The following is a 23,294-nucleotide window of genomic DNA, read 5'->3' on the forward strand; positions in this document are numbered from 1 at the left end:
CGGCGTAGGGACCATGTCTGTACCTCTTTGACATGCATGTAAAGTGTCCGGGAATGGTGTCTTCCAACTTCAGCAGCCCCCCAATTTTGGGCGAATAATGTTCTCAAGGGTTCTTCAAGAGAACCCCCGAACTTGGGGTTCCCTATCTCATGGCCGATTGCACCGAGGGCAACCCCCCTCGCGTAAAATGGGGGCGTATATAGTGTCTCCCGTGTTGGGGTGAATAACTCCAGAAAGTACTCCCCGTTCGTTTTCGTGCACTGGCAGCGTCCCTCCTACTACTCAAACGCTTCACTATGAACAAGTTCCGCTCTCTCCTTCTTACCCCAAGCACAATCTCGATATTATTTATTTCCCTGGTTCTCCTCGTCGCGTCCCCCGCCCTCGGTGCTCCATTGTTCGACGGGAAGTCAGAACACTTGGCTAAGGTCCGGCTGGCCAGGCCAAAGCCTCACCACTAGTCGCGCCGTCACATTCGATCGCGCATAGACCGTTTCGCTTATATCTATATCCATGTGCGCAAGCTCAACTCCCTGACTCCTTGCGTATAACTGACTACTCTATTGTGATAGGACTCAATAGGCGACCCCTCTACCAACCGTATATGTATTTTGACGTGTAACAGTGTTCGTGCTGGTCTGAGTTTGTCCAACTTGCCACATCATGTAGAGCGATGAAACTAGTACTTCTCCGAGTCCTAATCGTGCCGGCGTCGAGCCTGGCATGATAGTTTGTATATATCATCACAACTGCTTTCCCAAATGTCAGTCACCATGATTCGACGTCAACAGTAATGGCTGCACTCAAGTGGGCCAGGCCCAGTCCCTAGTTATTATCGCGATTTGAGGTGATGCGTAAGCAATACAGCCATCATCAGCTCACAAACAAACTGGTCACAACACAATTTCGAACTTCAAGGTGCTAAATGAGATGGGTCGCCTTGCTTAGTGTCATGGGTCTCCTTCTATGCATGCATACGTGTGTTCCGGGCTAGTCGTTCGTCGAACATTCTGGAACTCGGTGGAAGGTCCACGTCATTTTCCAGAGATTTCGAGCGCTTACTGCGGGGTGAGCGAGTAATACGTAAGTTAATCCTGATGGCGCATAAAAGGCCTTCTGGGAAGCTGCTCTCGACTCCTCAGTTGAGGAATTAAGCACACGTTACACCACCATTGGAAAATACCTTCAGACGCTTGCATCTCATCATCACGCCTCGCAACAATGTCGTTGTTTTACGAACCTTTCTATATCTTCGATGACATGAACTGCTTCTTTGACGAAGCGTTTGGAATGCCCTCCGCGATTGTGGCACCTGTCTCTCATCGACATCGTGGCTCTTCGTCTGCTCAACGCCTCTTCAAGCCCAAGTAAGTATCGCACCTCAAGTCAGCACGCAAGACTTGTAAGGCTACTCACCACTGCTCCTCTCCATTACAGGCTCGATTTGTACGAGAACGCTGACGGAACTGTTAGCGCAACGTTCGAAGTTCCAGGCTTGAAGCGTGAAGATATATCCATCGATCTTCACGATGACCGCTTGACCATCTCTGGGGAGCGTACCTCTTCCTTCGAGACCAAGCCCAACGATGACCTTACGTCCGAACGTACGTCGGACTCGACCGATCAGGAGAAGCAAGACAACGTTACATCTTCCTCTCCATCATACATCATTCGCGAACGATCGATTGGCAAGTTCTCTCGTTCGGTAGACATACCAAAAGGAACGAAGCCAGAATCGATCAAGGCTTCGATGGCTAATGGGCTTTTGACGATCACATTTCCAAAGAAGGCGCCTGAAACCGAACCGAAGAGCATTCAAATTGCATAAACGCGTTAACATATCAAATGGGTTGTTGTTGATTCGTATTCGGTGCCAGGCATGCTAGCTGCCCAGTCACGAATGTATAGTTTAAATGCACACTCCTAATATGATTCTCCGGACTTCCAATCGTTCCCTTCAGATGCAGAAGGGATTTATTTGAGGATTTCAGCATGTGGAAGACGGACACAGCTAGCTAGCCCCGAATGCAGTTTGAGTACAGTGAGGAAACCGTTCGTGCTAACGGTGGAGAGACTGGCTTACTAAATGGCGAACTACCGTCAGCCGCGCAAGTAGAGATTGCAAGCACGATGGAATGGGTTGGAATATATGCGCGGGCTCCCGGCCGAAGACATCTGCCTTTCAGAATCGACAAGAGCCATATATTCATCGCTCTTCTGCCCTGTGATATATACAACCTATTATTTACGAATCCATGAATCCAAAAATTGATAGTTAACCGTGAATATCATCGCACACTGATCCATATTTGCGTATCCATTCCAACGTTCGGGCGGACGTTCAAACAGAGGGCCTCAACTCCGCAAACACCCTCACCCGAGCTGCGTTATTCGAACAATCAATTGAAACACGATGTTCAGATCCTTGTGTGATAGGGACGCGTAATGGATCGGCGACGTATCCGAATATACCATCTTCACATCCTCCTTGCCAAGGCGCATTAGGATCTAGTTTGTACTTTCCAACCTGCCATCGACGATGAACATCCATGTCAGTACATCACTAGTATAAAGGAGGAAAAGAGGGCGAGATGGAGGGGAAGAGATAAAAGGAGACTGACCCAGTAAAGTAGTTTCCTAGACGTGTCCTGAGTGAAAGTACTGTGCATGAAGTTAAAAGGAATGGATTTCTTCGTTTTCATCTCTCCGGCAACACTATTTGGGCATCTGAGTGCTTTCACGTAGTAAGGGCCTTTGCTATTATCTGCATTCTGTACGGAAAAAAGTGTTAACTTAAAAATGGGAAAATTACGAACATACCCCCGAACGTACCGGCACACCGAGACAGAGGCTCAACTTGGGAATGTAAACCCGGCCTTATGTGAGCAGAGATTCAGCGCAGCAACCGAACAGATGGAAGAGGCCAACAATACCATAATATTGTGCCTCGTTCGGAAAAATAGGATCAGGGATATTCGTCGCACCCGCCCAATTCGGTGTACACTTTTGGAATTGAACCCATAATTTTTCGTGTCCATGACCCGTATTATTCCAATATGCAAGTTCGTTCTTTGAGTTCAACGAGAACGGCTTCCATACGTCTAAGAGAATATGTAAGGCAATAACGTCTCGTTACCATGTGTGGATGAATGGGTGCGAAGCTAAAACGTACGAGTGGGCCTCTCATCTCCCTTTCGGTATAATAACTCGTTCGTCGTCAAGTAACCTGAGGCATAAGCCACGCATTTTGAGCTCGAGGCTGGAGGTGCGGAGAACACTCCGCTGGCCTGAAGCAAGAAGGTGATGACGAGGACAGAGAGGTAGCTGTACCATGAGGCAGCGACCCTAGACTGAGAGGTCGCGAAGAGCATAGTTTTCTTTTTTCTCTCCCCTGGGTTTTGACTGTGTAAGTGAAACGAAGTGGATCAGAAAAAAATTAGTTCAACATCCAAGTCGCGGCGATGTAAACGACGAATGGCGACCAAAGCCCCGAGCGACCCACTTACGAGGGCTGCCTGGCTTTATATTGCTGAGGCAATCACTTACATAACTAGGCGAACACGACACTGTCACATAGAATTGACTTGGTGTGACTGACCAAGCAAACGCCAAGAAAATCACACAACTAAATTGTAAGGCACCGAAAGGAACAAGCTGATATTACGTAGCCAACATGAATTTCTATTTATGTCGGGGGACGACCTTGTCCGAAGCTCGCACTCAACCTTCTCGGAGTTTAACGAGTAGCGGCGTGATAGGTCTTCCTTGAGGTGACATATCCTCATTGGCCTAATGCCATCTATTCCAGGACAGTTGCTCCGGCCGGGGATAGACCTTTTCGAGGACGAGGAAATTGGCTTGGGACGAGTTCCACGGCATGGATTATCCTTCTTACCCAACTCCATGCAACATTTGTCGCTTGTCTTCAGCTGATCGTCGCTGGCTTTCTACGGGTATATGGGTGAACTTCAATTGTAACTGAGTCCATCGAACTTGGAGTATTATTGACATGCATAGATACCGATGGATTTCCCTCAGGAGGCAGTTATTATCAGCCGTCGGTGAAAGTCGTCAAAGCGCGCAGAATCCAATGAGACATTGGGTCACGCGTTGAGAGTCAGATACGGGCCTTTTGCACCGCAACACACGCCAAAAAATGTTCAGGGAGTTTCACCCAATGACTGACGCGTTCATTCGGATGAAATAACAAGGTTTTGTGGTCAAGGACAAAACAGATGGGGAATCTGAGCCGCGGTTCGGTTCGGCGTACTCCAAATTTGAGGCATCGGATATGGGAATTGTGTCTAGAGGGTGGCAAACAAAGTTGCAACATCTGACACATTTAACTCAATTCAGTCCGACACGGGACGACTGACGAAGTCAAACCAGACCCCATAGACTACCAAACGGATTCCAGGCCACCCGGAACACTTGGAGATGTTCGCGGGAACATTTAGAGATAGCAAGACTAATGCTGGAACCCATGAAAGACTCACGACAAAGCGGATCGCCATTCAGCACCTCTCGTTTGAAATGACGGTGTTTTTTACTCACGTATCGTTCGTACGGATGGATCACTGATGCGAGGTCGTTCAGACATCGATGTAGGTCATTTCTGAACCTAGATGCTGTTCGGATTGGTTTTAAACGAGCAGACGGTGAGAGATGTGGCGGAATGACGCTCCAACCAAGTGAGGCTAGATGAATTTCACTATGAGTTATGATTTCGTAGAATCCCAGTATCCTGCATAATGAAATCAATGAAGCTGAGCCGGCTGAACAACAGTGGTCTGCCATCTGATCGAGTATCAACGCATCAGCAAGCTTCCGAGGTCGATTGTCGTGACTGAAATCGTTTCAATTCACTGTTTCGCAAAATCAAACCACTGTATAAGAACAAAGACGGATGGGGAATCTAAACTGCCATTCAGTTCCATCAACTTCCTTTTAGATTTGTGGGGTCAGAGATGACCATCCGCGGTACTTCCCCATACTGCCGCACGCTGGGAACGTCGTACACGCTCCCTTGAAGGTTTCGTTCCGCGGGATCTGCCCGCCAGTTTGAGCACGTGTGAAAAAAGCCCCATTTTTTTATCACCATGTCTCATGTTCATGCCGACTCGTCGACCTCCTCTGTGTATTCCGAATATGAGTGTGAACCACCCCCCTCCGAGGCATGGATGCATCTACCGGTACTGAGTCTAATATGGACGAAGCTGAATCCAGCACGAGAGAACGATCAATTATCTCCTACAGCTCGAGTCGCGAAGGTCCTTTTCTAAGAGAGTCCGATGGGAGAGTCTTCAATGCTCAGAATGATGTATACTATCTGCCTGCAGGTAAGCTGGTAAACATCGCTCAGTACGGGCGTTAATCCCGGTTTACACCATCCAGATGATGTGGAATTCGATCGCCTGTGGGTCCGGTCCAGCCCGAGAGACTTGACAACTGAAGCAATTTCATAGTGCTCTGCAGCACAGGATACACTATCACATTCTCGGTTCGCTCTATCCTGGAGGAGATCTAGTTGACAGAATATTAGCTCCCGAATGGGGTGTTGAGAAGGCTGTACTTGATGTGGGGTGCGGCGCTTGTCATTGGTGAGTAGTTTGTGACATCCTGTTTCAAACTCATCACAGTTCACGAGTAAGCAGGGCTGTTGAGATGGCTTTGAAGTTCCCCCATGTTCATGTAGGAACTCTCACACATGGAGCTCCCTGGCCGATTGACTTTCTGTGTCTGGTGAAGGTGATTGGTGTAGATCTTGCACCAAGAACAAATATTCCGGAACAGCCACCTAATCTTCGGTAAGCCATCTTGCCTTATTTCTGATTATCAATGCTCAGCCTTCTTAGTTTGGAGTTTGATGATGTATGCCTCAATCTGCTCAAGTAGAAAATTTGCTGTAGCCCAACTTTTCTCTGCTTCTAGGCAAATCTTGGCTTCCCACATTACCATGGATGTTTTGATGTTATCCATTGTCGCTCAATTGTGACTGTGGGAGTAAGTAACTACTTTGTACAGCCTCTGCAGCAACTGACTGGAAATATGATGTGTGGTCAGATCCATGATCGAGATCAGTTTTTCCAAGAAATGGAACGTTGTCTACGCCCTGGAGGCATCATCATAGTAATTGATGGTGAAATGCCAACCTTGAATCACAACAGGCAGCGGATACCACCTGCTCCAATGGATGGAAACTATCCACAGACTCGTGGCTGGATGGCACGTATTATGTTTGGTATGTGGTATCTGGTGTCAATCCAACATAAGACTTACTTCCTGGATTCAGAGGCATCACAAGATTTTGCTGCACGTGGTGCTTCTCCTATTTTTTATGACATAGCTGGCGTGCTCTTCCAATCATTGGTGGCCACAGGGGCTTTTTTTAATCCAGTGATACAGCTGATGTATCTTCCTCTTGGACCATGGCCAGTTGGTAACACTGAGGCTGAGACACGCTGGATACAGCAGCTGGGAGAGATGATGAGACAAAATGGACTTGTGAGTTGACATTCATTCTTGCCCACACCTGTGTCCCTCTTTTCTCCCTGCTAGTTTGGATGATTTCCCCTCATTCACTGGCTTTTCTGCTTTGCAACAGGAGTTCACAAGATCTCTGCGTCCCACACTTAAACACCGAGGTTTCAGTGATGAGGATGTTGACAAGATGCTATTTGGGGCTGAACGAGGTATGTCTTCCCAATTCTACACTGATGATGTCACAAAGTCCTACATCATACTGAACATGCCATTGATCAACTTGTACAGAAATGCTTGACTTGTCAGTGTGGATGTATACACGATGGGTGTACATATATGCAGTAAAACCTAGGTAATTCAGATGTGGCTTATCTCCAGGGTAATTGTCTGCTCCCTTTAAAATGTTTGCATGTGTCAGTTTTTACCAACACAGTAGTTGATTGATGTTGCTCAAGCCCATATAGCCTTTAATATCACTGTCCACATTCACTATTCTCAGTGTCACTGTAGTGTAAAGAACGCAAAGGAACTGTCCATAAAATTCAAACAAAGGATAGAAGTGGAAGGACCATTCAGTTCGCGTTCTTTCCTAAGTGAGCAGGGACATTTGAAAGGATGCAAAGAAAGTCTCGGAGGGTGAACCGCTGGCCTAACTCCAATCCAATCACCACAAGCGAGAATTCATTAATCTCTTCGGAGCACACCGTAGATGGAATGATGCAGATTGCCTTCAAATTTGGGAGCACCATCCAGCTTGGATTCAGGCAGAGAATCATATCGTTTTCTTCGGGATCAGACATGCACAAGCTGAGCAGCCTGGAGCAACCTAGGTGTATATGTTGTAATTCACGAGTTGGAAGAACGCAAAAAACGCAGCTGAGCGACTCGAACCGAGACCAGGGTGGATGACACATTTTTCCAGTGCTTCAGGAGTGATTCCGATGGCAGAGGGCGACTCAAGCTCAAGATTCTCGAGCTGGGCCATAAGACAAAACACCCGACGGAGTTGGCTCCACTGTACACTCGTGCTGGGTACACCACATCAAAGTGCGCACAGAAGAAAAGGCGAAATTAAACTAACCACCGAACCATTAAGTCGAGGGCACCCCGGGTCATGATCACCAAAATCGCACTGTGAGGATCCCCGGCCAGTATGAGCGTAACCACAAGTGTTTTTAAAGCTTTTAGCTTCCCAGAGAACAGATGAGCGGAATGAGCGCGTGGTACACAAGAGTAGAGCACCGGGGAAGATTGGGATGAAGAAGCCTCTGTGATGCTTCCATACTCGGCGAAGATTGAGAGGTACTCAGGACGAGATGTACATTCACCGCTTTTGAACGCCGAATGAATATGGACATCACCTCCAATGCCAGTGTTATCTTCGGAGCTTGGTGCCCCCACCAACCCACATATCCCCAAAGATCATGTAAGATGACACCCCGAATATGTCGACCCGCGTCTGTGACCAGGGTGAAGTAGCGTACACGCTTCTCCACAGACGAAGCATCGATTGGGCACCAACACCACCATAACTGGCCAGATATCCGGAAGACTCGGTACCATATAAGAAATGATTTCGGGGAAGAGTTTTCCCAGACTCGGAGGTTGACGAGCATTCTGTGATAGAGATCAAGCGCTGCTTGCTTATTGGCATTCCAAAAGCTGTGAGGTGGGTGCTTGAGTAGGCAGGCCACCGGCCTCTATTTAATAAGACGGGAAGAGAGTGCTTCAGGAGCGCGTCCAGCGTTTGCGATCTCATGACTTTCGCTTAGCTCCCACGCTCTTAGGGAGATTCAACGGGAAGCCCGGACGCGAACAAACCATTCTCCTGTACCCATTTGCGACTCGGAGGGAATCGCTAGAATAGAACTTGTTGACGGAGTGCTGCGGGATGATGTTCAAGATCGATGAGAGGTTGCGAGAACTCATCAAGTATTTAGTAGCCGCGAGGCCAATTAAAAATGCGGAAGCTTTCTTCACTCACTCACACATGGGACAACTGCGAAGACTCTGACCTACGGTCTTGGAAACTTTACATACAGGGTCTATATCCCAGGCGTCCTGTTAGGCTCGGCTTGTTCCCTGGTCAGGATGAATGCTATCAACAGATCGAGTCGCTCTGCTCCTCACCTGGGACTGGAACAACAAACTCATATCCGGGCACAATAGTGAATGCTCTTGCAACAGTGATTCGATTCAAGCTGCGATGCACGAGAGGTCTCACGGGCAATGGTGTGTCAGTAGCATGCACTCCGATCCACGCAAAAGGGGGTTTTGTGGAAGGATAGGTGTGGAGCAAAGATACGTGGGGTCTAACTAAATGTTTCTAAGTCTTTCTGTTGTCCACAATAGCGGCAGATGACGCGTGTGCAAAACCCACCACGCCGCCGCGTCGTGGGGAAATCTCGATGTGGAGATAACGGCTGAAACAAATCACGACCGTTATCACCTGTTGGGTTTTTCCTCTGCGGTACGGCTAAGGAGACGATGCATTCTGGCGGTCATCGTGATGCTGGGACATTGACACAAATACTTATGCTCACCCTGTTCAGCCGTTTCGCTTGGGAGGCGCTCGGGCCGCAGCATCGCTTCTGCCCACAACTCAGTGTTCTGAATACATGCATCAGAACATCAACACTCCACATCATGGAGCCATGCAAACCTTGGAGGTCGTTAGAACCTCAGCGCCATCATCCGCCTCCACTGTTACTTCCTTCGTGATGTGGATTTCCAACCCAGGCTGACGCTGCATTGAGCACCAAGACCTCTCGTAGGTAGGAGGTAAATGCACACGTACTTTGGGGGGAAGTGAACTCCGCTTTTTGATGGCAGAGAATGTCCAGTTTTTTGCCATTGCTAACTGACTGTAAAAATCGGCCACACCCGGTTCACTGCGAAAAATGTGCGTCCTCCAACACATGTCGCATCAGCACAAGTCCACGTGCCTGTGCCGCGGTGAGGACCATATGACGACGGACTACCTTGAAGACCACCCACTTAAGTGCACCAATTGTAATGGACTATCGATTGCCGCGTGTATTTTAACAGAAGGCACGGATCTCACCCAGGACGATGGAAAGGAGTTCAGGAAAGGCCGCACACCCCATTAGCCTCGAAGTGATATATGCCCTTTCTTTGATTTTATCTTATCCTCTCTTATTTTACACGACACTTACCCCCCGACATCACCCACCGATTACGTCCTGATGATCCCTACCTGTATACCTCTTGTAGAATTAGGGACAGTTGCAGTACTACTGTTGCGGCGGCCGCGGGGCAACAAGACGCAATAGAAGTTCATGCACACAAGGGTTGATGGAAAAAATGAGGACTTTGGTGGTAAGGCTTGGAGTGACGGTGGAAATATGTCTGGCCAGGGGTTCCGTTCCTACGCAGGCTCAAGGAACTGGCAGGGACACCAAATCTCAGGCTACAAGTGCATGAGGGTGTAAGGATCACATCTTCAAGATTCTCTTATTCCCATTCCAAAACCTCGTGGTTGGGACAACATTCAATCCCCTTGCCCATGTCCCTTCTGATGGAATGTACATCGGTTTTGTGGGCGAAATGGGTGACCGTGAATAAAAGTCAGAGCTAATCTGGCGCGCACTAGGCACGAAGTGGGCGGTCGCTCAGCCATGTATCCATCGGTCTCACCAAGCTTGCTCGCGTGAAAGTCATAAAGAGGCAGCAAGCATGTTCTCATCAGTATCTAAGGCTCGCACTGAGTCCATCCGGAAATGATGGAACGGTGCCAGGGCACTAGGAATGCAAGTTGACGTTTACAGCAGTATCCTAAATACTGCGCCATTCCGACCCAAAGTGATCGTCGTAACCTGAGATCCCGAAGAGGGCGATAACGCGAAACTATATTTCAAGCCTCATCGCTTCCCCTGGAGAAATACTAGAGGCGTGAATAGCGGCGACTGGAAAGGCAACCAGCCTTCTGCAGCCTTTGGTCATGTACGGGTACACATACATAGACGTGCCGCAGCGATCTCGGAACAAATACGTTACAACCGTTCCCTTGGCCCGAACCGATTTTCATCATGGTAAGGCCCACCCTCTTCGAATCAACTGGATCCATTACTCTTACGAATAAACAAGTCCCTGCAATTTATCCACAGTCATGACTCACCAAAAGGTAGGAGTTTCCGGACTATGCATTCATCGCTCTCATCCATATCCGATACGGGGCCCCTACAGTCGGTCTCGACGCGATTTATGGTGTAAAGTGGTTGCCAAATGACACGGTGGTATCAGTTTCGGCAGATGGAAAAGCATCTCAGTGGTGAGAGTCCAGTGAATAGGGAGGATCGGACCTCGGAGTGCTGAGTTTCCTAAAGGAACGCCTCGGATGGAGCTGTCATCCACAGTCTCCCGCCCCATCCTCTAGCTCTAACTTCACTATCCACCGATGCAGAAGGAAACAGGGCTCTCATCAACTCCATAGAGGGGACCATATCACTCTGGGATTTGACGTCGGGGGAAGTCGTCGGTAAACGGGAAACTTTCGATCAAGCAAAATCAGGCATAGATGCAGGTAACACGTACCTGCTATTTATGTGCTACTATTTTACTTCATAAGCTATCTCCATCTCCCAGCATGGTCTGTATCGTTGCATCCTCAAGGGGGGAACTATGCATCCACAGGAGCCAGTGGCACTCTCCGGATATCTTCAGCGGATCCCGAATCATTTGGAAACATTCTCCAAACACTATCGCCACGCACAGATGGCCGGAACAAATTCGGGTTACATGCTAAATATGTACGTCACCTGAATCCCCACTCCATGCGTTTTGCAGCAATCCCCTCTTCAGAGTCCGTCCGGGAAACTTGTTGGAATATCTACGGAGCAAGGTGCTGTCTATGTATTCGATGTGGAAAGCAAGGCAGTCGTGCACTCGTTTTCTTCGCATGCCACCAGCGTGCGGTCTTTGTCTTGGTCTGCGGATTCTCAGGTAGGGACTGGCGATGTATCATTCGCAATTGACTCGATAATTGTGATACCTCTCAGCTTCTATGCTCTGCTTCCGACGATCGTCGAATTGTGCTCTACGACACTCGCAGTCCCTCCGCCACGTCCCCGAATGCGAACTCGAGCACAGGAGTTGTAGCTTCATTTATTGGTCATGCCTCTTGGGTGTTATCAGTTGATATTTCACCTGATGGGAAGTTGATCGCAAGCGGGTATGTCTCCTTCCCCATTTCAATAGCAAACCTCAACATCATCCTTGTCAGTTCGAGCGATCGCAACGTCAAAATTTGGGACTTGACGTCGCGGCAATGCGTCTCAACCCTTTCATCCTCATCAGAGCAGAGTGGCGAAGTGTGGGGTGTGTCCTGGAAGCCGGTTGCGGGCTCTTCGGCTCTCGTTTCTACCGGCGAAGATGGCAGCCTGAGGTGGTGGAGGACCGCAGGCGCGGGTGCCAGTGTATGAACAAACATGGAAGCAAATCTGGAATTTTTGGGCAGTGCATGTTATACGAGTATTAGATTATACAGCCATAAGCGTTCTTGTGCACTACCATGGGTATCAACGAGAACGGAAGCGCGCAGAGAATAGCAAAAGCCGAACTAGTTATCAAGTCCGACGATGATCGCAAACAGGACAGCTCTCTTCCAGCCGCGCGCGCACCATTGTTGCGCTGTTGAATGACAGTCAGCTCACTTGGTATTCAGAGGGTACAATCGAACTCACTACGCAATCTTCGAGCTGATGGAGTCTCTCATTGGGGCGCCACCACCAAAAGCTGGAGCGTTTTGGTCAATACGTAAGAAACTAAGAACGGTGTCATCGGCTCGGCGTGGCAGGGCACTTCCTCCACGAATACAGTGTGCATGAACTGCGTGTCGACATAAAAAGACAATCACCAAAGGCTGAGATTGCGACGTGGGAGGGTTGATGTTTAGAGATGAAAGCTGAGGGGATGGATAGAGGAGTTCGTGGCAGATCGGGCATATCTGTGTGGCTAGTATGGGGAAATCATTTAATAATCCTGAGGCACGTTGAGGACTCAAGACACTCACGTCCACCGAGGAATCCAGACACTTGCTTTGTTTGGAGCCGCTCTGAAAGCCCAGAACCATCCACATTTAAGATCCGTTGACAGCCTTCCATCAGCGATATCTACAATTAAGCGGTGAAAGAGAGAACTGGGCACCAAATCAGACTAAGCGAACCTGAAGATTGAAGTCCCAAAGGATCTTGATCAGAGCATCTTTCAGGCCTGGAATTTCCAGTCCATTCTTGATCCGTCGTATCAGCCTAATAGGATCAATTTCCGGCCCAACGTTCTCCAAGAGCCCACGGATAAATGCTGCATAACGCATGAACAAAATGCGAATGTGTCATGAGATGCACGTCACCTGGGCGTGTTTCAGAGTATGTGAGCAAGTCCTCCCACAAGTCATTGTCCCGCTGGTCTTTCGCAAAATCGATGGCCTAGAAGAAGAGTACACCAGTTGGGCTGTGACAACCACGGCGTTAGGACACGGGCATACTCTGTTAACATCACCGAGTCTCTCGATGATAAGGTTAAGAGCCTTCTTATTGTTGCCCATCCTTCCCAACAGGTATACCATTTCAGGAACCATGTCTCGAATTGTGCACACTTGGTACGCCTGTTGAACATAAGTTCAGCAGGCGAGTCCCACTCTGACCAATTGCGGTCACCTTCTCTAAACTATAGTATTGGCTCGCGCGCAGAAAGTCGATGAGACGCTTTGGTGCAAATTCGGCATATAAAGGGATCTGGGTCGAACGGCATCAGAGGGTCCACTGTCACAGTGCAACAAAAATATCCTTCCTACCTGTCTATCGGCATGTTCAGAGACTAGTAAAGGATCCTTGTCGAAAAGTGCATCCAGATAAAGATAAAGGAAGTATGGTCGTCCCTGAAGTTGCTGAAAAACACGGGCGATCTGGGAGGTGCTATTAGGAAACGCTGAACGTTCCGATAGTTGTCCACCTACTGGAATAGAATGTACGTGGTCTACGAGAAGCGATATCGACTTGCTTGTTTTGAGAGGACGTCCCTTCTCTCCGAATTGTTCGGCTTCCCCCGTTTCTTGTCGCCTCTGCCTCTCCAAGTCCTCATCAAATTCAACCAACAGAAGTGCTTGATCCCTGACTGCTGTAAATAAGTTGTGGTCACGAATAAGATCGAACACGCCTGGTCGACGTCGCCTTAAAAAGAATGGGAGGGCAAGCGTGGGCTGCCGATTCATAATGTACCTACATGTCAGAATTAGCTCCGAAAGCTTATCGTGTTGTAAAGTAGATGTCGCACAATTCGGCCATGCAGTCCATCAAGATTGGTGAACTAGGAATCCTCTCTAGCTCCGAGCGGACCGCATTAATGACAGCAGGGATGTCAAAAATCCCTACAGGCCATTCTTTCAGCGTTCTGAGAAGTGCCTATAGAAAAAGATTGATTGAAGCATAAGCATGACTTGCGGGGACACACACCTCTTGGTCTTGCGCGAGATAATGAGCAAGAATGACTTCGTAAACCATCCGTCCCAGTTGTGGCTGCGACGTCGGAATATAGGGAATGATGGCCTGTGGCCCGAAATGAGCACAGCAGACATGTCGCAAATGTCGCAAATAAAACCTACTTGCAATTGCCCCTTTCCCAAGAAACGGAAAACTTCTTCCTCCCACGATTGGGCGTCTTGTCCAAAAACTTTGGGACATAGTTGAGCGGCCAGTAAGTATTCACCTGAGAAGGAAGCTATGTGAGCGCAGAGGCGCGGAGATCATCATAAAGTATAAACCTTGTTGGAAGAGATGGCGTATGTACTTTTTCCCCACGTCTGTTGCATCCAGTCCTCGCACCGCACCCGTCTTCTCAAGTCTTTGGATCTCGGAAAGTGCTTCAGCGAACCTCTGGTGCTCTACTAGCCACTGAACATGGTCAACTTCATCCCGTGGTTTGACTACGGTGACGCTTTTAGGACTGGCGACGACGTAAAAACCTTCTAAAGGGTTGGTTCCCTCGGATATCCCTACGAAAGCTGGTCGAAGAGAGTAGTCGTTGCAACTATAGAGTTCATATCCAGCTAGAGCCAGCACGTCATTAGAAATCTCCTCGCCCGCACGTGAAATGATGCGTAGTTCCGGCCGATGTGCTGCCTTTCGGCGTTGCTCCTCGCGGGAACTGGTCACCTCATTAATGATTTTGTCGGGAACGATATAGGAGAGGATGATGAAGGATCCGGGGGGTGAGGGGTGTGGTGCAATGCCTGATATCATACAATCCACATGAAAAATTGCCGCAATTTCAACCACGTAAGGACTCTTTGCCGCAGCAGCCCCAGTCCGCGGCTTGACACGAGCAATTTTTACATAGTCTGCCCAGGCTATTAAAAGAGTCGTATCATCGCGCCATTGTAGAGTGCACTTATACAAGTCCGCCCTCGGACTGTCGGATGGACGATCAATATGTGCAACCCTTTGTGCACTCCCCGTATCATAAATTTTCACGTCAACATCATTGGCCCACACGATCAACGTTCCGGACCAGGAGGACGTCCAAATGGGACCTTCCCCAGAGTGGAGAACGGTTTCTCTGTGCCCGAGCCAAGACTTCTCGTGTAATTCTAGCTTACCGGCCATGCCACCACAGACGAAAGATCTAGAATTTCGCCTAGAGAATGATGGTTCCAGGGAAATTGTCCTCATCTGACGCTTGAAGTCAAACTTGTATACTTCCGGAGTTGTCAAAGCGTGAATGACAACGGTGCCTAACAATAGGGGTAAGTGGCGGGCGATGAGAACTGCATGCACCATCGAATGCACCATCGACTGACACTGTGGCGATAAACTCGCCATCAGAGTCGATAACCAGTTGATTGATTGTTGCAGAGTGAGGACGATATGACTTCACTTTATTGCCGTGAAGATCCAGTACGTGGACCATGCCATTATGTGTCCCAAGAGCCTTGTATCGGAATTGCTCAGAAATACGAGCTACAAGACTCATCAACACTGCTCACCATAAGGCGTTGTGAGATATCGAGCGCACTGGCAGAATCCTTTGCGAGAATGTCTTGAACTGCCCCTCCAACTATTTCATACTTGAGTGCAGGCTCTTCTTCTTCCACTTCACTATCATCCTCTTCGGACTCAGACTCGCTGCTGGGTTCGTCTGCGGAACCATCACTGAACTCAGAGCCGCCTTCGTCTTCCTCGACGTCAGGGTCGTCATTGGCTAAAGCTATGGGAGGGTCTGGTTCAGAGGGATCGGAAATTTGGTGCTCATTCGGCAATTTCAAGGGCGGAACGGACTCTATAAAGGTAGTAGCGACGGGACGAGAGGAAGAGGGAGGAAGAGAATGTGGACTGTCCGGCTGGCTTTGAGACAGCGAGTTAGACATTCCCTCATCACTGGAATACCCGGTATGTGATTCTGAGCTTTGAACGTATTCACGCCCGCGATCTTGGCCCACAATGCTTGACGCGTCTTCCTCGTCACGTCCGAGGACTGACATAATGATGTGGTTAGCAGTTTGGCTAGCACATCTTGGGTGAACCCACCGAAATTCGCCTCTACATCCTTTGGAATGCTATTGGGCACCTCCAAGGACATGTCCTCTCCGTTGCCCCGCTTGAGCCAGCGTCAAACCCCAGTCACGTGGACTGGAATCAGGCCTCGAGGCGCCAACTCAGAACTAAGTACTCAGTTGGACTGTAATCCAGATCTCTCTTCTTCGTCTTTGTCACATCTCCATCCATGCTTGGTCCGCACCCTGGATGGGAGGACTATTCAACCATTATCTTTTCGGTGTTCGGGGGTTGCTGCACTAATGCTTTCTGTCTAGAGTGCGTGGGCATAAGTCACCATCTTCCTTGCTGGTATCTGATCATCCCAAGAGTTCAGGAGTCTTCTCAAGGACAATGCTGACCTAGGATCAGCGCTTACTTTCCTTCAGCTCCTATATATTTCGTTTCAATCTGCACCGTCGTTCATAGACTTCCGAGAGTGGCTGCCGAGATTAAAGCCACGCAGTGTTCCATTAAAACTATGGCTTCTTCAAGTTGTACTCCTCACGAGTGTTTCGCTACTTAATAATTGGGCGTTCCGGTTTCGCGTTCCACCTGCTATCCAAATCTTAATACGATCAGCTGGAAAGTACCTCCAGCATAACGCCTTTAGATGACCTATAAATGACTTTCTTTTAGGACTAGTCGTTGCCATGTGTATTGGCTACCTTTTCTTAAATAAACGTTACACAAGAATGCAAGTTGTGAGTCACCGTTCAGTCGTAACCTGAGCTAACTAATGATCTTGTGCCTCATTAGGGCGCCGTCATACTCGTTACAATCGGTGTGGTGACTGCCACGCTCTCGAAACCCGCCCCTCCTCGTATCCCATTTCGCCATGGTGTATACCCACCTCTTCCTGCGGACTCACCCGATACACACCTTTATGCCGTGGGCGTCGGGATGATGGCTTTAGGGCTTGTGCTGTCCGGAATACTCGGCGCGATGCAAGAGAAGACTTTTGAATGGTTTGGTCCTCATTGGCGTGAAGGCGTGTTTTATACTGTAAGGCTCATCGACGAGTCGAAACCCGTGCCATTTTTGCTGATGCTTCACTAGCACGCACTCAGTATCCCGATATTCGCGTTTCTTCTTCCCGAAGTGAAGCGCGGTCTCCTTGTTTCATTCACATATTCCGCCACTGCGCGCCTCACTCCTCTGGGCACTCTCATCGCTCTCATCGGCAACCTGGTCACCCAATCTCTATGCGTCAAAGGCGTAAATCGTCTCACAACCGTATGTCAAAGTAAATCAGGATACATATTCAGTAATCTAATGATGATGGTCGCAGCGAATGTCATCCGTTTCGGCGAACCTCATCCTGACCGCTCGTAAAGCGTTCTCCCTATGCTTGAGCGTCTGGTGGTTCGGCGATGGGTGGAATACTGGCATGACGATAGGCGCTAGTCTTGTTTTCCTAGGGAGTATACTCTATGCCTTTGGGGCCAAGACGAATTCGCCACCCACCACGAATGTGTGGGGACAACGGGATAAGGTATCTCCGCGCAAAAACCATGAGCCAAGGGTGAGGGAACCACGGTTCTACGAGAATGGAAGCAGTGCCCATGCATTGCGGCACGACTTCGCGGTCAGGCGGCGACCTGCAAATGGAAATCCCATCAGAACACCGGATCTCGACGAATGAACGAGATGCAGATAAATTTCAACCCGTTCTCGGTACATTGAACCCACTCTCTCAGCTTCCGTTGGGACATGCTATATTTTACCGAAGCTTATATGTATTTATTTGACGTTGGGGTACTAATAATCCATTCAAACTTGTCCTCCCGATACCCGCCTCGCCCGGACGACCAACATTCAAACGCCGCGAAACTTGACGACGCGTAGAGTAAGATAGAGTCAGCGTGCAGGCCTCCAGTGCTCTAGTGCACCGGTACGGTGGCATGGTGTGGTGCCTTGGGCTGCAACAGCAAGACTGCCTCGTGGATATGCCTGTACATGCCTGTACATGAAACCCAGATTAGTTACTTTTGATTAGTGTAACTAGAAATTACGTGCGACGAACCCGTGCCTCAGATGTGGGCCCCAGGGCCGACATGCAAGTCTCATCATCTTCGCAGAAGACACAATCGGGATTGTAAGTCCGCATGATGGCAAGAATCATCCTGCAACGTCGAAATCCATCATGAGGTCATCCTCGCTGTTCATAAAGCTTCTTCGCCAAGCTGGGGAGCTCTCCGCCTCGACCATATTCGTATCGAAACTCGAATCGGATGCACTTGAATCCGTCACATCGGATGTTGTCTCGGGTGGGGCGAAGGCTGGAATGTGGAAACGAGGAAAGCTCTGCCAGTCCATCGCTTCCCCGATAGGGGTAGTTTCATCATAGAGTGCTATAGAAAGCCTGATGGACCCCTCGAAGAGCTGGGATGGGTGCATGCCTGTCATGGCTAATCGATGTGCGACGTCCACGGAAGCGAGCTGCACGGCCATCGTCGTCCGCATGGTGTCGCGCCTTCGGTGCTTATGCTTTGGATTACGCCATGGGTATATGCGTTGACTGTGCACCGAAGGTTGAGAGATCCAAGCGCCGGCGGCAAGGGAGAACTTACACTTCGTGAGCTTCCAGGAGTCTAAGAACGTGTACAAGGTAGGTCCAAACTACGATGGCGGTGGGCGGATGCGCGAAGCCGGAGATGAGTATGGTGGACTTGTATTTGCGATTCGAAGTCGGTCGCTGCCAAGTCTGAGGTGATGGTCGATAGCGCCTTGTCAAGTCGCCGATCTCGTCATCGTATATGTCGCTTTGCTCAGCATTATAGTATCTCTTCCTCGAGGGCCCCGGTGGGACATATGTGAAAGGCTGCGTCAGAAGCATTCTGAGAGAGCTGTGCCAGTAAGTGATCAGAAAGATAATGTGGAGCTGGGAAGGGAGTCAGGACTCTCTTTCGTGTGAAGAGCGTCCCACGTGACGCCTCATGTCAGTCTGCAGGCAGAAAGCAGTACTGTTTTCAACGTGTTAACCCCAAAATCCTGAATTTAGCCGGTTGCTTTTGTGACAGCCTGCTTTTCATGATGTCTGACTCTAGCCAGATGGTTTTAGCGCACAATCAGAACCTAACTGTGCAGCCTTTGCCTGCCAGTCAGTTCCCTCAATTATTTCCACTGATGGAATACTGCCGTTTCAGTGACTGTCTTGCCATTACACATGGATCACATTTATGTATTTGTCAACACCTGAGTGCATCTAGCCTCAAGACTTCGCATCCCTGTGAAAATGTTCGTTACCTGGCAACTAATATGACGACCGTATGTCCATCCCTTGCAACTCCAATGCAGGCTTTCGTTTGAGAATAACGATGATGTAGACATGAATTTAATCCTCACCGTCCTCATGTATCCTGGCTGGTTGTGCGAATGCCTGACATGCTTTGTCCTCAATGCGAACAGCATCGCAGGCACTACTTATTGGATGTAAGAACGAACCCAGTTGCACAACTCCCCTACACACTTAACGCCACCGCGGCCATCACTTGTCTGCACCTCTAGCTGCCGTATCGGGCAACAAGCCATAGACCTCGTCAGAGATGTTCTCATCCTCTCGATCTAACTCGCCAAAGCCAAACTCGCGGCCTCCATCTCCCTCAATGCAGGCTGAAATTTCATCGTCGCGGTCGAGCTCGCCAACTAAGGATCGATCGAATTCACCCAGACCGGGCGCTCTCTTCAAAGGCTTCCAGAGACGCCTTACATCAACTTTCAGAAGGGGTTCTGTGGATGAGAAGACCGCAAAAGAAATTACACACTCAAAATTGGCGTCCTCGCCCATTACCGCTGTAGTAGATGCGTCGCAGGCGACTGAATCTACTCCCAACACGAAAGCGGAGTCCACATTGTCCCTTCCTCCGGCCATCGAGCCCATCGAAAAACCCTCAGCTCCTCCGGCACCTGAAGTGGACGTGAACCCCGTTGTCGAGCGTCAAGCTAACTTCTCAGACTCTCCAAAGTCCATTTCCCAGGAGATAGCATCCATTGAGGAACTTCAAGACCAGAATCCGAAAATTGATCCGTAGGTTCCCCACCCTCTTTTTGTCTCGTTTCTAATGCGTATGCCTAGCGTTGAGGGCTCTCAAACCCAACCTGAAGGCGAAAGGGAGCCTCGATCGGAGAGCCCTCAGTCAATCGAGGCATCAGGCGTCCATCAGCAGCTTGCTGATGATCCTGAAGATGATCCTGACCTGCATGTGGGAACTGTGTAAGTGAAACCTCAGTTCTTGTTTCTGGGCCCCTTTCGCTCACCATTACGTTCAAGCGACGATAGAAGCGCCGTGGATATTTCCCTCCAGCAAGTGCCACCACGTTCCGAGCTCAATGCGCCCGGTTCTCCCTCATCGACGGAGTCCTCGTTGGGCGATAATGAGCACGTCATGCAGTACGCACATGCTCACGGTTCTTCTGACACCAGGTCGACATGCAGCTCCGGATACTCCAGATTCGATCGCCATGAGAATGCTTGGCTCGATCAGGACTCCGTCCTCGACTCGAACGGCCATGATCATGGCGAGGCCCATAAAGATCAAGCATGGGAAGAATCAACGCACAACGTCACGGCGTTCAACCGGGACGACTTCGACGACCTCGTCCAGGAATTTGTTGCCAAGTAGGTCCTTTTTCACTGAACTTCTTGTCGTCTTTGCCCGCTCACTGCAGAGAAAAGGACTGCAGCTCACATACAAAACAACGACGGCGACGGCGACGGCGATGATGACCATGTCTCTGTATCCATGCCGGAGCCACAAACGCTTACAACCTTGGGGCGGATTCGGTCGAGGTCATTTCTTTTGGGATACTTCACCATTCTCGCCTCTGACGCTGGTTAATTTAGGGAATATACTGACGCATTCCTGGATACATCTGCTCCGCACGACGAAACACAAGATCTGCCAGCGCAATATCCGACAACAATGCCTGTCCCTCTACATCAGTCTCCTCCCCTTAACGAAGTCCTTGATGAGTGCGTTTAGCTGATTTATTCCTTTCATTTCATTTGAAATAATCTGACCTTGGTTTGGCAACAGTCGCGATCCGTCCGTGCGCGACATGCCGATACCTCAGCCTGCTCCGCCTTATCCTCAACACCGCATACATCATCCTCATTTCGGCACGCGCTATCAACATCAAGAGCACTGGAAAGAGCATCGACTTCCAGATGGTGCAATGTACTGGACTCGACCTTTCCATCTCTCGCACACCCTTGCATTCACACCCGCGTATGACATCGTGGTGGTCGCCACAGACATTGACCTTCGAGAACAAGACACCCTCCATCGCCTAAATTCATTCCTTCTTACATCTGCCCCAGACATTGACCAAGAAATTCAAAAGCCTGCACCTCCTGGTCAACCTGGCGGTGGACGGGACAGCGGCCGGGAGGTCTGGGTCACGGCCAGGGAAGATGATGACTCCCTTCATACACCGATATCGCCCACCCAACTTCGAGGCAGTATCTCAGGCGCCAACGTCAAGGCCTTCAAGATCGTTTGGGTCGACCATCACGGGAGAAGCGTGAAAGAGGACGACAACGATCGGGAACGCGCGAGAGGCATTCAGGATGATGTTGTTTTCGGTATGTTGAAGCGTGTTCACAATCACGACAAAGTAGTGCTAACTGTCGCGCGCGGATTCCAGGCATGGCCGTCGAGTATGCATACTGGAACTTCGTTGAAAGCCATCCGGGGCATCGTCCAGCGTCGCGTCGTGATCAGGAGGACGCGTTGGAATTTTTGGCCTGGTGTTTCACGGACACTCTCTTTGCACCTAACGGGAAGCCAGCCTCCGTTCCATTCACTCGCGAAGAATGCAAGGAATTGCTAGATCTTTTCCGTTCTATCGAACGTAAGTCAAGTGGAATATATGATCAGTAATACAGGCTAAGTATCCCTGCTATCCCCTGACAGCCATCATCGGCGGTCGCGCCACGATGCTCAAAACTCGCATAGTTGCAAAGATCCTGCTACGCAACTGTGAGTACATATTTCAGAGATCCTGGCTCCCCTTTTAACTGTGATTTATAGTGCAATGGCGTCAACAGCTCTACTCAGCTTCCAAGAGCCAAACGCCACTGATATCCGGTGCACAAGATGTTGGCACCCTGTCGGGTTTTCCGATGCCCCCCGTCTCAGCGGCCGACGAACGGGACGTGGGGGCAAATGAGGGTGAAGACGTCGGACGCGGTCGACCCAACAGCGGGACCTCACGTACACTTCCGGTCCCCCCACAAGCCGGATTTGTCAAAGGAAGCATCAATCTCGTGGTGAGTCCTAGAACCTTCAGTGTCGTCTTTCGATGACTAATGGTTGTACCTAGGCCACACTGTTCCTGACAGCCACTCGCGTGTTCCTTTGGCTGCCCTCTAAAGGTTTACAAGCGGTGTCCTCTGCCGCTCGAGCCTCGGGCGTGGCCTCAGTTGCGTATTCGGCATCCCACCTCGCGATGGATGTTCTAGGCATCAAAGACCCCAACCATCCAAAGCCGTCAGCAGTAAATAGACGGAGTTCTGCTGATCGTCTGCCCCCAGGAGAGTCCGAAGACGATGAAGCTAGGAGCCATTTGCTAAAGACACACCGCCGGAGCGATTCTGTTTCTGTTGGTATATATCCATGCCTTAAATATTCAGAACATTCTAACTTCTGACCATATGTATATCTCACAGTATTCCCTAGCCCTGTTCACTCATCCCGACCCACGGCAGTCCGGTTCGCAGACTCTGATTAGCCCATCTTACGCAATCGCCGGCTCCTTTCAGCTGGTTCTCGTCATCTGGACCCTAATTGCGATCTTCACAGTTGCCTGCGTCTTGGGCCTTTTACGATCTTTGGGCCACGTTTGGAAAGACGAGGTCTACATCCCCCGTATGAGAGGCATGATCCACTCTGGAGCGATCCACCGTCACGTTAAACAGCCCCAATGGGGAGCATGACTTCTCTACGTACCTATGCCCCACCCTGTACTCATGGTCTGCGCCTGCCTCTTCCATCTTTACACCCCTTCTCTTTCTCTCTAACTCTAGGGTAATCTCCTTGCGTTAGGTATCTATTCCCCCGCGTTGTGCCTGATTATCATATGATTCTTGTACATCCTCAGCAATGCCAGTCATGATCTTATGATCGTATAATAAGAATGAATTGTCGCGTGAAAACTGCCGTCCAAGACCACTGGCGCCGACTTCCCGAAGCCAGCTGGCTATTGAAAATTGGAGTCTGGCACGCATATAGGTGCAAGCAACGCACTTGCTCGGCTTGC

General features: G+C 49.6%; 9 protein-coding genes across 9 annotated transcripts; 6 read left to right on the forward strand and 3 right to left on the reverse strand.

The window, feature by feature from the left end:
• Positions 1-889: 889 nt before the first annotated feature.
• Positions 890-1,940, forward strand: EI90DRAFT_3040714 (HSP20-like chaperone). The gene is made up of 3 exons (XM_039059034.1): positions 890-1,083; positions 1,143-1,367; positions 1,438-1,940. The coding sequence occupies exons 2-3, from the start codon at positions 1,222-1,224 to the stop codon at positions 1,826-1,828; spliced, it is 537 nt and encodes a 178-aa protein (XP_038921052.1). The 5' UTR covers positions 890-1,083; positions 1,143-1,221; the 3' UTR covers positions 1,829-1,940.
• A 268-nt stretch (positions 1,941-2,208) lies between these two features.
• EI90DRAFT_3040717 (uncharacterized protein) lies at positions 2,209-3,520 on the reverse strand. The gene is made up of 5 exons (XM_039059035.1): positions 3,173-3,520; positions 2,934-3,101; positions 2,833-2,876; positions 2,622-2,771; positions 2,209-2,527 (listed from the first exon to the last, which is right to left on the reverse strand). Exons 1-5 carry the CDS (start codon positions 3,369-3,371, stop codon positions 2,342-2,344), a joined length of 747 nt encoding a protein of 248 aa, XP_038921053.1. The 5' UTR covers positions 3,372-3,520; the 3' UTR covers positions 2,209-2,341.
• Positions 3,521-4,952: 1,432 nt separating this feature from the next.
• On the forward strand, positions 4,953-6,947 carry EI90DRAFT_2468285 (S-adenosyl-L-methionine-dependent methyltransferase). The gene is made up of 12 exons (XM_039053073.1): positions 4,953-5,192; positions 5,257-5,339; positions 5,395-5,416; positions 5,466-5,600; positions 5,655-5,691; positions 5,749-5,807; positions 5,856-5,871; positions 5,932-6,003; positions 6,064-6,241; positions 6,293-6,504; positions 6,605-6,692; positions 6,772-6,947. Exons 1-12 carry the CDS (start codon positions 5,107-5,109, stop codon positions 6,837-6,839), a joined length of 1,056 nt encoding a protein of 351 aa, XP_038921054.1. The 5' UTR covers positions 4,953-5,106; the 3' UTR covers positions 6,840-6,947.
• A 362-nt stretch (positions 6,948-7,309) lies between these two features.
• EI90DRAFT_3118262 (uncharacterized protein) lies at positions 7,310-9,337 on the reverse strand (the record flags this gene model as incomplete). Its single annotated transcript, XM_039063084.1, has 7 exons — positions 7,310-7,511; positions 7,565-7,813; positions 7,893-8,145; positions 8,864-8,959; positions 9,027-9,093; positions 9,146-9,223; positions 9,281-9,337. 7 exons carry the CDS (start codon positions 9,335-9,337, stop codon positions 7,310-7,312), a joined length of 1,002 nt encoding a protein of 333 aa, XP_038921055.1.
• Positions 9,338-10,387: 1,050 nt separating this feature from the next.
• On the forward strand, positions 10,388-12,059 carry EI90DRAFT_2991112 (WD repeat-containing protein 61). The gene is made up of 8 exons (XM_039056111.1): positions 10,388-10,535; positions 10,591-10,627; positions 10,690-10,774; positions 10,830-11,026; positions 11,089-11,252; positions 11,305-11,445; positions 11,502-11,674; positions 11,726-12,059. The coding sequence occupies exons 1-8, from the start codon at positions 10,533-10,535 to the stop codon at positions 11,922-11,924; spliced, it is 999 nt and encodes a 332-aa protein (XP_038921056.1). The 5' UTR covers positions 10,388-10,532; the 3' UTR covers positions 11,925-12,059.
• EI90DRAFT_3279515 (uncharacterized protein) lies at positions 11,921-16,118 on the reverse strand. The gene is made up of 16 exons (XM_039066682.1): positions 16,026-16,118; positions 15,485-15,972; positions 15,288-15,429; positions 14,264-15,232; positions 14,105-14,208; positions 13,956-14,048; positions 13,777-13,904; positions 13,460-13,721; positions 13,298-13,408; positions 13,161-13,238; positions 12,989-13,108; positions 12,854-12,929; positions 12,668-12,804; positions 12,515-12,614; positions 12,186-12,456; positions 11,921-12,132 (listed from the first exon to the last, which is right to left on the reverse strand). Exons 1-16 carry the CDS (start codon positions 16,075-16,077, stop codon positions 12,069-12,071), a joined length of 3,195 nt encoding a protein of 1,064 aa, XP_038921057.1. The 5' UTR covers positions 16,078-16,118; the 3' UTR covers positions 11,921-12,068.
• Positions 16,119-16,221: 103 nt separating this feature from the next.
• On the forward strand, positions 16,222-17,844 carry EI90DRAFT_3279516 (UAA transporter family-domain-containing protein; the record flags this gene model as incomplete). Its single annotated transcript, XM_039066683.1, has 7 exons — positions 16,222-16,310; positions 16,369-16,541; positions 16,671-16,735; positions 16,791-17,036; positions 17,091-17,267; positions 17,323-17,455; positions 17,482-17,844. 7 exons carry the CDS (start codon positions 16,222-16,224, stop codon positions 17,523-17,525), a joined length of 927 nt encoding a protein of 308 aa, XP_038921058.1. The 3' UTR covers positions 17,526-17,844.
• Positions 17,845-19,461: 1,617 nt separating this feature from the next.
• On the forward strand, positions 19,462-20,278 carry EI90DRAFT_2468510 (uncharacterized protein). Its single transcript, XM_039053074.1, has one exon. The coding sequence runs from the start codon at positions 19,580-19,582 to the stop codon at positions 20,063-20,065; it is 486 nt and encodes a 161-aa protein (XP_038921059.1). The 5' UTR covers positions 19,462-19,579; the 3' UTR covers positions 20,066-20,278.
• Positions 20,279-21,644: 1,366 nt separating this feature from the next.
• On the forward strand, positions 21,645-23,190 carry EI90DRAFT_2468693 (uncharacterized protein). Its single transcript, XM_039053075.1, has 5 exons — positions 21,645-21,887; positions 21,950-22,015; positions 22,067-22,305; positions 22,359-22,637; positions 22,705-23,190. Exons 1-5 carry the CDS (start codon positions 21,683-21,685, stop codon positions 22,969-22,971), a joined length of 1,056 nt encoding a protein of 351 aa, XP_038921060.1. The 5' UTR covers positions 21,645-21,682; the 3' UTR covers positions 22,972-23,190.
• The last annotated feature ends 104 nt before the right edge of the window (positions 23,191-23,294 follow it).

Source organism: Cantharellus anzutake (genome assembly GCF_015039405.1).
Source record: "Cantharellus anzutake strain C23 chromosome Unknown EI90scaffold_7, whole genome shotgun sequence".
Classification (NCBI taxonomy): Eukaryota; Fungi; Basidiomycota; class Agaricomycetes; order Cantharellales; family Hydnaceae; genus Cantharellus; species Cantharellus anzutake.